Source organism: Halichoerus grypus, chromosome 5 (genome assembly GCF_964656455.1).
Source record: "Halichoerus grypus chromosome 5, mHalGry1.hap1.1, whole genome shotgun sequence".
Classification (NCBI taxonomy): Eukaryota; Metazoa; Chordata; class Mammalia; order Carnivora; family Phocidae; genus Halichoerus; species Halichoerus grypus.
This window is the reverse complement of record NC_135716.1, coordinates 139,986,076-139,998,972: the sequence shown is the minus strand read 5'-3', so window position 1 is coordinate 139,998,972 and position 12,897 is coordinate 139,986,076. Positions and strand designations below refer to the sequence as shown.

The 12,897-nt window shown below is 37.9% G+C and overlaps 1 protein-coding gene across 1 annotated transcript in view; it reads right to left on the bottom strand.

Moving 5' to 3' along the window:
* The window catches only part of C5H1orf87 (chromosome 5 C1orf87 homolog), a 74,995-nt gene that overhangs the window by 17,138 nt on the left and 44,960 nt on the right, over nucleotides 1-12,897 (bottom strand). The window contains exon 8 of the mRNA XM_036121356.2: nucleotides 37-101. Within this exon, the coding sequence (XP_035977249.2) occupies nucleotides 37-101 (65 nt within the window). The remainder of the gene's footprint in view (nucleotides 1-36; nucleotides 102-12,897) is intronic.

Here is a 12,897-nt window from a genome sequence, read left to right as displayed (position 1 = left end):
GGAGGTCTCTCGAGGAACAAAATTGCAAAAACTCACCTGTAGGCAAATCATGTGACAAATCAGAAGAAACTTTGCTCAACAATTCAACAAAATTCTGCCATCTGTGCAAGAAAGGGAAACAGAGTATTGGTGATCAATGTAGAAAGCTCTGGAAGAATGTGCAATAAAGGTCGAAGTTTCTATTGATAGTGATATTGAAGGAGCTTTTTTTTTTTTTGTAGCTGAAGGAATTTTTATTTTTATTTTATTTTTTTTATTATGTTATGTTAATCACCATCCACAATAGCCAAACTATGGAAAGAGTCAAGATGTCCATCGACAGATGAAGGGATAAAGAAGATGTGGTATATATATACAATTGAATATTATGCAGCCATCAAAAGGAATGAAATCTTGCCATTTGCAATGATGTGGATGGAACTGGAGGGTATGATGCTGGAGGAGCTTTTTGATACTTGTATCATTCAGGGTATAATTCAGGAAACAGAAACTACTTTAGAGGTCTCTATTAGAACAGGGCTTTAATATAGGAAATTAGGTGCCTACACAATTATTGCAGGGGTTAGTAGAATGGAGGTTGGCATCTGCTGCTAGGCTCAGGATTAGTTCTCACCAGTTCTGGAGACCAGTAAACTGCAGGAAATTCTGACTGACATCTCAGTTGTCCCTGACTATGAGGTTGGTGACTAGGCAGTACAAAATGTGTTCTGGCCACTGCAAAAACTGATGCGTGCCAGGGTCTGGAGTTGCTACTACTTCAGGAAAATAAATAAATACTTAAAATGTCCCCGCCCCCACCCCCACAACTTCCACCTTTCAAATCACACGCAATTGCATCGCACTGATGGAGCTTAAATCAGTTCCAGAACCTTGGTGTCAAGGGAGTTAGAAATGTTTTTTTTTTTGTAGTTTTCCCAAGAATGGGAAGTATTTCAATACAGGAGAAAACATAGGGGATATAGAAATGGGTTCTGAATGCAAATAGACAATATTTAATGAAATCCCCAAACAGCAACTGCATTAAACAATGTGTGTACGTGGGACAGTCAGAGAGTCATTGAAGGCTTACTTGTACTTTAGGAACACTTTGGTAGTGAAAATCACCTGTATTTGCTTGCCTGGCATCTATCCTCCATTTATATACAAATATGTTCTCTGGGATGATGGACTATAATCAATGTCCCATAGCCTACGCTGGTCAATGTTGTGACTCACCTTGTCTAATGAATCTCTATTTATCACTTTCTCCACTCATCCCTCCTTACTTTCCTCCCTCTCTCCCATTCCATGTTTCTGTATCTCTCATTAATTTTTGGTTCTGATTCTTCCCAAAGTTTTATTTTCCCCCAGTTTTGTGTATAACTCCATATCCTTTCAAAATATTTCTTTTTGCTTATGTTAACAAAAGGCAGTTTCTGTTGCTAGCAACCAAACTGCAACTGATCAGTATTGTTATCTCCTCCTTACCCATCAGAAGTCAAGCAACTATAAAGCCCAAGTTGTGAGATATAAAAGCCCTGGATTTTCTAGAAGAGTTCTAATGTCATGTGATTTTACTCTTTAAATAAAAATGATTCATTGTTTTGCTTATACCTCATAAAACTTTTCCTATGCATGACATCTCAAGTCAGAAAATTTCTTTGGTTGGTATGGAAATATGGCCTCCAGAGCTTCATGTCAGTTTGGGCACAAGAATAGATAAGGTGTAGGTATGCAGAATCATAAGCCTGATAAGCTGATGACTCTATCAGCTGCTGAAGGGATACACAGGGAAAAGAAAGTTGGAAAAGCAGCACTGTTGAGAAATATCAATAATCATGCAAAGGTCTGATATTAGCACAGATCTGAAAGTGAGCTGCAGTGGAAGCCAACTCCTGTCTTCGATGCTTGCTGCAATTCTGTCCTCTTAGGAGGTCCAGGCTTATGCCTGCAGTATCTTCTGACCCTTAGAAAAACAGCCACAACAACACAACAACAAAAATCTAGATCCATCGATGGTTCCATATTGCATAACATTTATTTTTCAGAGCTGTTAGGAGTTATCAAATATGAGATAAGGCATCTGGACTAACAGCACCAGAAACTCTTCTGTTCCTTCTTGAATAGTACCGATAGTAGGGGGAGGAGACTGTGAAAAAATTTTGTTAAGTATTGAGCCTGGACACTGCCTGATTTAAATGGTATATAGGACTTATGTGACCAATGAAATCCTTGAGATCCTTCTAATTAATTTTTTTTCTTTCTTCCATATTCTTTATATTACCCTAGGACCTTCGAAGAGCCAGTAACAATTTAAATGTGAGAATGGGTTCCAGTTACCATAACAGGCACTATAAATCTAATCACAGAAGCAAGTGCCAAACTCCCAGTGTTGAGTCAGAGAGTTCAGGACTGGAGGACAAGGTCTGTGAGCCTGATTTTAGATTCAGGCAGATCTGAGTTCAAATTCTAACTTCCATTAGGTTATTAAGTTAAAATGATCTTTAGTAAGCGTTCTGAGTACTTTGTGTGCATTATCTCATTTAATCGTGATAACCATCCTATGAAACATGTAAATGAGTTGCCCAAGGACACACTGATCAATGGGGTAGCCAGAATTTAAACTGGCTGTTTGACTCCAAATCCTGCATGCTCAACCACTGTATTATATGGCCTTACACGTGAATGTAATATCATTTGATTTCAGTTACATTTTTTCCCATGAACACAGCTCCAGTGTCTTCTGATATTCATTATTGCAGAAGTTTGAGGTCAGTCTGATTTGGGTTCATTTAAAATTAATGTTTTCCTTCCTTTGCTTTGGTTTAGTTTTATTTTGGTTTTGGCCTGCATCCTTAAGTAATTTTCTTTGTCTCTGTAAACACAAAACTTTTGTCAGGATAGACATGGATACATTTTTTTTCTTCATTTAGCTTGGTCATACTGAGTCCTTTCGATCTGTACACAGAGGGTTTTTTCTTTTTTCCCATCTCTGCAAAGTTTTTTCAGTTGTGGCTTTTGTTGTTAGCTCTTGTTCCATTTTTTCTAGTTTCTTCTTCCACAATGTCAAGGCCTCTTAGGTTCAATTTCTATTCTTCCTCTTATCTATGTCTACTATCCTCTCTCATTTTCTTCTCTGTTTTTCTTTTTTAGATTTCGTGGAAACCTCTCAAGTTTGACATTCTGTAATAGATTTTCTCTAATGTTAGTTTTACTTTCTATTGATTCCTGGTTACCTCTTTTATTTTTGTAAATAGTATTTTCTTGGAGGGTGCCTGGGTTTCTCAGTCGGTTAAGTGTCTGACTCTTGGTTTCCGCTCAGGTCCCTATCTCAAGATCATAGGATTGAGCCCCACATTGGGCTCCACACGGAGCATGGAGTCTGTTTAAGATTCCCTCTCTCGGGCGCCTGGGTGGCTCAGTTGGTTAAGTGACTGCCTTTGGCTCAGGTCATGATCCTGGAGTCCCTGGATCGAGTCCCGCATCGGGCTCCCTGCTCGGCAGGGAGTCTGTTTCTCCCTCTGAACCTCCCCCCTCTCATGTGCTGTCTCTCTCATTCTCTCTCTCTCAAATAAATAAATAAAATCTTTAAAAAAAAAAAAAAAAAAGATTCCCTCTCTCCCTTCTCCTTTGCCCCTCCCCCCACCACTCACACTTGCTCGCTCTCTCAAAAAATTAATATTTTATTGGAATACAACCACAGCCATTTGTTAGTGTTGTTTGTTGCTGCTTTCAGGCTACAGTGACATAGTTGGGTAGTGGAAATAGACTGTACACCCACAAAGCCTAAAACATTTACTATTAGGCCCTTTAAAGAAAAAGTTTGTTGACCGAAAAATGTAATACAAATATCTTAATATCATCAAATATCTAGCAATAATCAGATTTCCTTGATTGTCTCATAATTTTTATTGAGATATAATTGATATGTAATATTAGTTTCAGGTATACAACATAATGATTCAATATATGTATATAGAGAGAAGTGATCCCAATTAGTCTAGTTAACGTACATCAGCACACATAGTTATGATCCTGATTACCCCTTAATTTGGCTTATAGAAGCTTCCGTTTCTTGAAATTGTCCGTGTTTTACTAAGTTTTTTCTAATTTCTTCTGTTCACTTTAGTGCTTTCTAAATTTCATTTTAATAGCTTGTTATGCTTATTACTTTCCAGTTGGTTTCAATAGAGGACATGGCTCCATAAGGCCTACAGAGAACACCAATGGCTTTCTAAAGGTTTCCTAGTTTTTAGAGTAGATCATTTAAAAAAATTTGCTGCTATTTGGAGTCTGCAGGATTGTCATTGCCTCTCCATGTTCTGCAGTATTTTTTAAAATTAGGCCTCATATTTGGGGTTTTCTCTATTCACCGTCAAATGAGGAACTGTTCACATTCTGCACAACCCAACAGATGAGTTGCATAGACTTCCCTTGGCCCTATTTCCTGCTCATTTAGCCCTACAGTCAAGGAATGAGTGACAACCCTCACTGATGCCTGGTGGCCCTTCATTGGGACCACCTCAGAGATGGGTTGCATATCAGACATGAAATTAGCATGTATGTCATCATTGATACACTCAGCATATACAAATACCAGGATCTCCCTCCCTCTGCTGCAACCCACATGACTTTATTACCAGGAATTATGCCTCATCAAATGCAGACATCACACCCAGGTTTGCCCCTGCCCACCCCAACTTTCTGCTCCGTCATTCTTGGAAGTTGAGCTTTCTGCATAGGTACAGAAAAGCAGCGTGTGGGTAAGCCTATGTGTGTGTAGCCTTGGGTGGGGACGGACACAGGCTAACAGTATTCAGGCAGCTACAGAAACCAGTGCCTGTGCCATTTTCTAGTGGGTTAAGACTGGGGGCCTCCAAATCAAGGGGAAGTCTGATGAAAGGATGAGAGATCTTCTGTCAGCTGTACTTCTCACAGGTAGACAGGGCAAAGCATGGGTGCCAACTCACTGATTTTCCCAGATTCCATTTACTTATAGTTAGTGGATATTCCTTCTAGATTTTGACACTAGAGTGCTTATTAGTTTTTGCTACTGGTGCGGTTTTTGCGTCTTTACTCATTGGAATTTTAATCACGGATTGATAAGTGGATAATGTTTTATACAGTAAGTGGATGACATTTTATATAATAAGTCATTTTATACAGTAAGTCTTATATATTAAAAAAAATGAAACAGAAGCCTAAACATACCAAACATACAAAAGATGGGCTATTTCATAGAAACACCCTGGTAATCTTGATGAAGTTAATTATAGGTGACATGTTTCTATATGAGCATACAGGCTTAAACCAAAGTGTGCTGGTGCTTACTTCCCAAGCCCATTGCCTTTCTCCAGCTTGTGAAATGTATACTCCAGCCATAACCAATAGTTCATAGTTCTCCAAACTTGCGACGCTTGCTTCTTTGTCTTGGCACATACTGCTCTTTTTCCCTCTGAGACACTCTTCTCCTTCTCTTATCTGGTTAGTCCCTACAAGTCCCCCCAAGCTCAGCTTAAATGTAGACTAGAATAGCGCTGAGGTGCAAGCTCTATTCAGACTTATAGAATCAAAGGTTAAATCCCATGATCTGAAGCATTTAATCAATCATTATAGCCATTCCCTTAAGGATCCTATAATCTCCTTCACCTGAGAGGGTACAGAATATGCTAGAAGGAGGACGCAGGTAGGCTGTCATAACAAAATACCGTAGACTGGGGGTTAAAGAACAGAAATTTATTTTCTATGGTTTGGAAAGCTAGAAGTCCAAAATCAAGGTGTCAGCAGGTTTGGCTTCTTCTGAGGCTTCTGTCATTGGCTTGTAGATGGCCACTTTCTCACTGCGTCCTCACATGGTCTTTTCTCTGTGTTAGCCCATCCTTGGTGTTTCTGTTTCCAAATTTCCTCTTCTTGTAAGGACACCAGTCAGATTGGATTAGGGCCCACCCTAACGGCCTCATTTTATTTAACTCAATTGCCTCTTTAAAGGCTTTATCTCCAAACAGGGTCATAGTGTAAGGTACTGGAGGTTAGGGATTTAACATATGAGTTTGGGGAGGTGCAATTCAGCCCATAACAGAAACAAAGATTCAAAGAAGCCCAACTTTTGGGACAATTTATTTAAGGTCTCTGAATCTCAGTTTACTCATTTGTGAAGTGGGTATAAAAACATAAATCGTGGGGCTATTGGGAGACTAAAATGAGATAAGCCATGTAAAGCATTTAGTCCCATGCCTGGGGCATATTAGGTGCCACCTGCATGGATCCCTTACAGCCTCAAGTCGGGAGGTTATTTTGGTTATGTTATTTAACTCAGCTACTGGGATGCTCATTCCACCCCACCATCTTTCTTTGTGTTCACCTTCTCGATCGTGGACCCTGCATTGTATTCTTCTTGCCTTCCAGTTAACTGTGAGAAGCACAACCGTTCCCTGATTCATAGGCAATAAACTCTCAAATCCATACAAAAGAATTCTTTTTTCCATTTGACAGATGAGGAAATTAAGGTTAAGGGCAATTAGTTACTTGCCCAACTTCCCAAAGCTAGGGTGTTTCAGAGCTTTCTATCTAGGCCTGTATGATTCCAGAGCTCTTGCTGCCTTTCCCCAAGGACAGGGGCTAAAGGGCTAGGGGAGGTGCTCAACCAGTGATACGTTACCTCCTGGGCTGGGCCCTGGGCTTCTTTGGATCATGCCTTTCCCTGGAACTTAAGAGTCTCCTTGCTTTTGTATCTGTATCTCACACCTCTCCCGGGTCTTAGGGGAGAGGACAGAAGCAACTGAGCTCCTCAAATCCAGACTGCTCAGCACCAAGCCCAAGGGTGGAGCCAGCCATGGAACTCAGTGGGTTTGCCTAAAGCCCCTGTGCTTAGTCACTATCCTAGAAGCTTCTGAGTTTCCTAGGACTTGTACAAGAGTCTTCATGGTTTATTGAGAGTGAAGACTCTGAAGATAGAGAGCCTGCTTTTGACTCAGCCTGATTGATGAATTCATTTATCAGTTACCTATTGGTTTTACCTTCTCTGTGCCTTAGTTTTCTCTTTTGCAAAAGAGTAGTACCTACCTCCAGAGGCACTTACAAGGACTAAAAGACTTAATGTTTATAAAACACTTAAGAGTATTGCCTGTAATATAGTAAGCAGTATGTAAATGTTGACTCTTAATAATAATAATAATAATAATAATGCTATTATTATTATTCTTACCCCATATGGATATGGACTTCTGCAAGAGAAGACGAAATTAATGATCTCTTAAAAGCCAGGTCCAGTTCCCAAGACCCAGCCGATGGGCAGATCATAACATGTCTCTAATTGCTCACAATCTACCAATTTTCCTATTCCCATTTACAAGTAATTGTGGAATCGGACACCTCATGTTTACTTTAGCTCCTAAAATCCTCTGGGTGTTCCTGGGATTATCAAACTAGTCCTTTTCAACCTAATTGCACTCTTCATAATGGGCCAGATGTGTATGATAAGTCCTACTTGTGGCTGTGTCAATTGCTGCATTCTATTTACGCAGCTTCCAGAGCGGCTTCATTATTTATCCCCTCCCCCAACACAATTTGGCTTGTGTGCCTGTGTTTTAAACTGGGTTTGAAGCATTTAATTTTGCCAATACAATTTTAGGGTATTAGTTTGCCTCCTGTTCTCTCTCTGCCCTCGTTAATTACCATTTATTGCAAAGTCACACAGAAACATTAAATGCTAATTCTGACTTACGTGTTCCTGGCCAAGAACGAGGGTAATAATTTCCATCCAACACAACCTGAACTCATTTTACATAAGGGTGATTCAGAGTAGAGATTTGAAATCGTAATCAAGTCTTTCTCAAAATCGCCTTACCCTAGCAGACATTCACTAATGTCTCTGCTAATTGGTAGGCAAATGACAAAAAACAAAATCTCAGTGTTAAAAAAAAAAAAAACGCAAAAAACAACAACTTTGTAACAGCGTTCATGAAATTGCTCCTCTCATCAGCTCTTGCAACGTGACAGTTTAAGAAGGGAACACAACTCATTTTATTTGGTTAGATGGGGCTAATCCTACATCACCATAATCCCTCCTGATGTTTTATTGATTCTAAAGGACATTTAATCAGGAAGCAGCTCAGCACTAGAATCCTGCTAATTAGCAAGCAGCCACATTCCAAATGGGTTCCCAATTGAACAGCAGATTAATGGACAATATGTACTAAAATAATGATTCGTGCATTCAGCTCCTAAAATGTGTGTCTAAATTGCATCTTTAATCTCTTAAGGATATAGGTTTGTATACAAAGCCCTTAACGGAATGGTTTTAATTCAACAGAAGAAGCTTTAGCCAATGACTGTTTAAGGATGAAACAGGTTTATCACTTATAAATGCAATTCTTCACTGGTTCTCATGGTTTGATGTCCTTGAACATTCAAAGGTCAAAGACAGGTGAATAAAGAAACCACTGTGCTTCTCTGATATGCACATAAAACAGTGGGAAATTGAAAATTTTGATATACATAACCTAACCTCATTTGCTTCCCAATCACTCTTATTCTCATATCTGTTTCCTGGAATCTTGGTTCCAGACCCCATCTTTTAATCAAGTATACTATATACCAGGTATAATGTGAGCTCTGATACTTGCATTTTCTCCATTTTTATTGGTGGCTTTTTGGGACTCCCAATTTTAGATTATTGGTTTTCTACTTGGCTCTTAGCCCACTTTTCTGCTTTTGCTGCTTAACCACCTCCCTCCCCCTTACCCAAACACCCCCAGGGTTTTATAAGGGAAACTCCTGTGTCCTGAAGCTGATCTGGTAGAAATTCATTGGCTAGGCTCAACCTCCTTCCATCATTTATTTATCAATCGATGTTCGCCTGTAACCTTTACCATTCTTTGCTTTTCTGTATTATTCTTATCGTCATGTGATATATGTCACATATTCCAGCTTATTTATTGTTTCTCTTCCCCATTAGAATACAAGCTTCATGGGAGAGGAGACTGTTCCATTCATATCTGTATCCCCAGTGATTAGAGTAGTGCTTGGTATACAGTAGGAGCTCGATAAATATTTGTTAACTAAATTAATAACTGGATTAATCAAATGTTTACTGTGTGACTATCATGTGCCAAGTACTGGCCTATAAGATATTGGGGATATAATGTGAGGGAAACAGTCATATTCCCTGCCAGCATGGAGATGACTATCTAGACATTAAAGTAACAAATCACACAAATAAATGTATAATTACAAACAATGATAAGTTTTAGGAAAGAAAATAGCTGAGTGCTAAGAGAGAGTATAGCACAAGGAACCTAATTTTGATGAGGTCTTTAGGAATGGCCTTCCTCAATTTGACCATGAGAGGGACTAGTCAGAATTTGCAAATCTGCATGCATCCCTGAGAGTATTTTGAGACTCTACCCCTTCCTTAGTTCAGTTCAATTTCATAAATATTTATTGAATTCTAATATGTGCCAGGCAGTGCTCTAGACACAGGATACATCAATAAGTAAAACAAAGACTCGGCCTGCCCCCTGGCAGTATAGTTTATAGTCTATCAGAGATTGACAAATAACAACAATAAACATCATACATCAGCAAATCACAAAATACATTAGAAGTTGGTAAGTGTGTAGAAGAAAGCAGAAGGAAAGCAGGTTAAGAGGAAGAGGGGCTGAGAGACTACAGATTTAACTAGGGTGGTTAGTGTAAGCCTCATGGACAAGGTGACATTTGAGTAAAAAATAAAATAAAGAAGATGAGAGAGTTAACATGGGAAAAAATGTTTTAAGTAGAGGAAACATTCAGAGGTTAGTTGCTAAGGTGGATATGTGTGTGGTATGTGTGAGAAAGACAAGGATCACAGTGTAACTGGAACAGAATGAGCAAAGGAAGTTGTAGATGGAGCCAGAGAAGTAGTGGGGGAGCAGATTAGGTAGAACTCTTTATAAGGACTTGGATGTTTTTTTCTTTTTTTTCCTTCTCTGAGTGAAATAAGATTCTCTTACAGTTTCATGAGCAAAACAATGACATAAACTGTTCTAGGTTTTAATAGATCACTGTAGCTATGGTACTGAGGATAAACTAGGGGCAAGGGAGAAGTCTAGTTCAGTTAGGAGGCTATTATACTAATCCAGGAGAAAGACAATGGTAGCTTGAATGAAGTGTAGTTAAGTAACAATAGAGGTGGTGAGAAGTGACCAGATTCTGGTCTTCTATTCTGAAGATAGAGTTGATTCACTAATGAATTTTTGATGGATTGAATAGGAAAGGTGAGAAAAAGAGAACAGCTAAGAATTACAGGTATGTTGTGTTTTCATTTTAATTCAGTTCAAAATATTTTCTAATTTCCCTTTTCTGTCTTACCATAGGTTATTTAGAAGTGTGTTGTTTAGTTTCATAATGTTTGGAGATTTCCAGTATTTTTGTTTGTTTGCTTTTAATTTCTAATTTAATTCTGTTGTGGTCAGAAAACATATTTTATATGATTTCATCATTTTAAACTTACTGAGACTTGTTTTATGGCTCAGAATATGGTTTATCTTTTAAATAGTTCATGTATGATTAAAAAGAATTTGTATTCTGCTATTGTATGGAGTGTTCTGTAATTGCTACTTATATCAAGTTATTTGATCATTTTTTCAATTTTTTATATTATTACTGCTTTTCTATCTCCTTATTCTATCAATTACTGAGAAAGAGATATTATATTCTCCAACTGTAATTGTGAATTTATCTATTTCTCCTTTAAGTTTTATGTTTTTGCTTCATGTAAATTAAAGCTATATTATTAAGGACATGAACATTTAGGTTTGTTATGTTCTCTTGGTGAATTGACTTTTTGGCATCCCTTGCTTTGTAATCCACTTTGTCTGACCTTAATGTAACCAAGCCAGCTTTCATTTCATTAGAGTTAGCATGGTATATCATTTCCATCCTTTTACTTTTAGTATGTCTTATGTCCTTATATTTTAAATGGGTTCATTGTAGACAGCATTTAGACAGTTGAGTCTTGCTTTTTTAATGAAATCTGAAAGTCACTGCCTTTTAATTGGTGCATTTGGATCATTAATACTTAATGTAATTCTTTATATGGTTGGGTTTAAATCTAACACCTTGATATTTATTTCCTATTTGTCTTGTTTCTTGTTTCCTTTTCCTCTTTTTAATCTTTTATTATTTAAATATGCTATGCTTCCTTTTTATCTTTTAAATTAGCGTTTTAACTCATTATATTCTTCCTTCAAACAAAATTATTATACTTAATTTATAGTATAAGAACCTTATCAAGTACATTTTCATTTCCCCCTTGCAGCTGTGTATGCTACTGCCAAATGTTGCACTTATGTTATGAACCTCACAGTGCATTATTCTTATTTTTGCTTTAAACAGTAAATTTTCTTTTAAAGAGTTTTTTAAATAAGAAATGTATCTTTTATTCATCCATACATTCACTATTTCCAGTATTTTCATTTTTTGTGTAGATCCAAAATGATTGTTTTCCTCGGCCTGAGGTCTTTTAATATTTGTGGTACTGCTCCGATGGTTATGAATTCTCTCATCTCCATCTTATCTTTGTTTTAAAGTCTATTTTGTCTGATGTAATCATAGCTCCCCCAGCTTTCTTTTGGTTTCCATTTGCATAGAATATCTTTTTCCATCCCTTCACTTTCAGTCTGCGCGTTATCCTTACATCTGAATTGAGTCTCTTAAGGGCAGTATATAGATACATCTTGTTTCTCTCTTATCCATTCATTCACTCTTTATCTTTTGATTGGAGAATTTAGCCCATTTACATTTAAAATAATTATGGATAGGTATGTACTTATTGCCATTTTGTTCATTGCCTTCTGGTTGTTTTGTAATTCCTCTGTTTCTTTCTTTATCTTTTGTTATCTTCCCTTTGTGGTTTAATGACTTTCTTTAGTGATATGTGTAGATTTCTTTCTCACTATCTTTTGTGTATTTGTGGTTACCATGAGGCTTACATATAACAGCTTACATTTTTAAGTCTATTTTAAGTTGATCTGAACTATTCCCAACCCTTGTGCAAGACCTAAAAGTTTTTCTGTCTCTTTCTTTTGTTCTCCCCCTCCCCTGCCTTGGGTAATTTCCTCAAATGGATACATTAGCCAGTACTCAAGAGCAACTCTTTAGAAATCTCCAGAGGGGACTCTCTGGGGATCTCTCTTCTCCACTACTCTGTACTGTGCCTTCTAGCCTCCTTTGCCTTGACCTCCAAATGCCATCTCTTTAACTGAAGAAGAATTCAGGGCTCTGGATTTCCTCTTCTTGTTCAGTAAGCTTAGCTTACCTCATTTATTTTTCTTTCTTTAGGAATCACTGTTCTGTGCTGCCTGGTGTCAAATGTCTGAAAACCATTGTTTCATATATTCTGTCCTGTTGTTTAGTTGTTTGACTCTTGATAGTCTATAATGGTTGGAATTTGAAGTTTCCTGCTTTGTCTTTCAATGACCAAGAAAACTCTGTCCTTAATATAAGCAAACGTTCCTTAAGTATCTTTAGTAATGAAATTGATTACTTCAGCGGTGCCTGGGTGGCTCAGTCAGTTGAGCGTCTGACTCTTGATTTCAGCTCAGGTCATGATCTCAGGGTCATGAGATCAAGCCCTGCATCAGGCTCCATGCTCAGTGGGAAGTCAGCTTGAGATTCTCTCTCTTCCTCTCCCTCTGCCCCTCCCCCACTCATGTATGTGCTCTCTCTCAAATAAATAAATCTTTAAAAAAAAAGAAATTGGGGGCTGGGAGGGATGGGGTGGCTGGGTGATAGACATTGGGGAGGGTATGTGCTATGGTGAGTGCTATGAATTGTGTAAGACTGTTGAATCACAGACCTGTACCTCTGAAACAAATAATACATTTATGTTAAAAAAAAAAAAAAAGAAGAAGAAGATAGCGGGAAGGGAAAAATGAA